Source organism: Naegleria gruberi, assembly GCF_000004985.1.
Source record: "Naegleria gruberi genomic scaffold NAEGRscaffold_750, whole genome shotgun sequence".
Taxonomy (NCBI): Eukaryota; Heterolobosea; class Eutetramitea; order Acrasida; family Naegleriidae; genus Naegleria; species Naegleria gruberi.
The window spans coordinates 1-1,898 of NW_003162863.1; the positions used below are offsets into that span (position 1 = coordinate 1).

The 1,898-nt window shown below is 34.8% G+C and overlaps 1 protein-coding gene and 1 non-coding gene across 2 annotated transcripts; one reads left to right on the plus strand and one right to left on the minus strand.

The window, feature by feature from the left end:
* Positions 1-556: 556 nt before the first annotated feature.
* NAEGRDRAFT_t905 lies at positions 557-627 on the minus strand. The gene has a single exon. It is a non-coding gene; the product is annotated as a tRNA-His (tRNA).
* Positions 628-820: 193 nt separating this feature from the next.
* NAEGRDRAFT_60098 (uncharacterized protein) lies at positions 821-1,640 on the plus strand (the record flags this gene model as incomplete). The annotated part of the gene is made up of 2 exons (XM_002668069.1): positions 821-1,013; positions 1,216-1,640. The coding sequence occupies 2 exons, from the start codon at positions 821-823 to the stop codon at positions 1,623-1,625; spliced, it is 603 nt and encodes a 200-aa protein (XP_002668115.1). The 3' UTR covers positions 1,626-1,640.
* Between the last annotated feature and the right edge of the window lie 258 nt (positions 1,641-1,898).

Here is a 1,898-nt window from a genome sequence, read left to right on the forward strand (position 1 = left end):
ATGAGAAGACACTTCCACTCAGGAAGTTAAATTAGTAAGGATTGAAATCAATCCATTCTTCATTGTATTTTCTAGATCAAAGATATTCAAGCGTAAAATTGTAAATACAGTGAGTGCACTCACTCATAAAGTAATATATATTCGAAAGTGGTTTCTTGTTACAACCATTCAAGATCCATCCAACTCTCTTTTATCACTCCATCCAACACGCAATCAAATTCATCAAAATCAAAGAACGAAAACGAACTGAAAAGCAAGTGGAGCAGAAAGAGACAACTCTCTATTAAGAAGTCTATCATTTTGTTTTGTTTTGAATAAATTGAATGCGTGCTAGCCAGCTTTTCATATTTTGATGTAGTAGTATTTGGAAATTTCCTTTTTCATTTCATGAGTATTTCGCAATCTCAATTGTTGAGTTCGTTTGCGAATTGAGAAAGAGGATAATATGTGCGTTTATAACCAAATGCGTATGTGTATTAGACTTATCTCAAAACTCAAACCAGCAATTCAGTTTATAGATTTTCTTTCAACTGCAAAATTGATGAGGCAAAAGGTGTAGGAAGACAGGGAATCGAACCCTGATCTTAGGAACCACAATCCCATGTTCTACCACTGAACTATCTCCCTTCTTGTCATTATCTTTCAATATTCACTAACAGCACATACTTCATTAAAGTCAATCAAAAATTTATCCTATCAAAATCCTTAATTTAAACCTTCTTATTCCTCATATAAGAAGGAACCTACAGTGAACTTTTTCGTGTTTACGAACAAACGAGAATCATCAGTGCACTCCACAAACTGCAACACATCAAAAAAAATGTCCAGCTCACCATCCAATATCAACAATACCACAACTCTCTCAACATCAGCACCACCAGCCACTACCACCACAACAGAAGTCGCTGCTGAGAGCATGGAACAATCCTCCCTTCGTTACTTGGGTTATTTGGGTCGTTTGAAGACTGCCATTGTTGCTGGAGCTCGTTATTTGGCCTACACTTCCGATGTTGGTATGTAACAAGTGATGATGTGTTATCTTTACTCATGAAACTCTATGATGATGATATATTTACCATTCATATTTGGATATGATACTAAATGCTACTATTTTCCCGACCTATTTTATTACTGTTTATTATTATACTTGGAATAATTTCATTATTTGATGATGAATATGAACAAATATTAAAATGATTATATTTATTAAAATAGGTGAGGCATTTAGACCAATTGTCCATCCATTGATTGTGAGAGCTGGTTATGGTATTTCATGGGCTTACGTTCTTGGTGATGTTGGTATTCAAACTTATAGAGAAAAGGAAAAGGGATCATCAACTAATACAGTTCTCAGAACTGCAACAAAGACTGCAATTTTCCAATCGACAGCTTCAATGATTTTGCCAATGATTACCATTCACCAAACTGTTCACGTGGTTTCTGCAATTTTGAAGAAGGTTGGATACAAATCAAAGGTTATTCCAACAATTTCAGGTTTGGCTGTTATTCCTGCATTGCCATTCATGTTCGATCACCCAGTTGAACATTTTGTTGATACTGTTTATGATAAGTATTGGCCTGTTGATGAAAAGGATTCACATGCTGAAAAGGAAAAGCAACATTAATGAAATTATTTATTGAACTCTTTAATTCTATTCGTCTAGTTCACCAATTGGCCAATCTTTTGGAGATCCTGTAATAAAAGGAGATGTAGAGGAGGCCGTATCATCAACAATTGCATGGAAATCATTCAAATTTAGACCAACCATATTTCTATTGGGTGTGACTGGATAATTTACATTCTTTGGAGGAGAAATAATTTGTGGAATTTCATCACTATTGGTCTTGACAAAGTCTAAATCTGATACTGAAATCATGACATCATCGGTGGTGAGAGT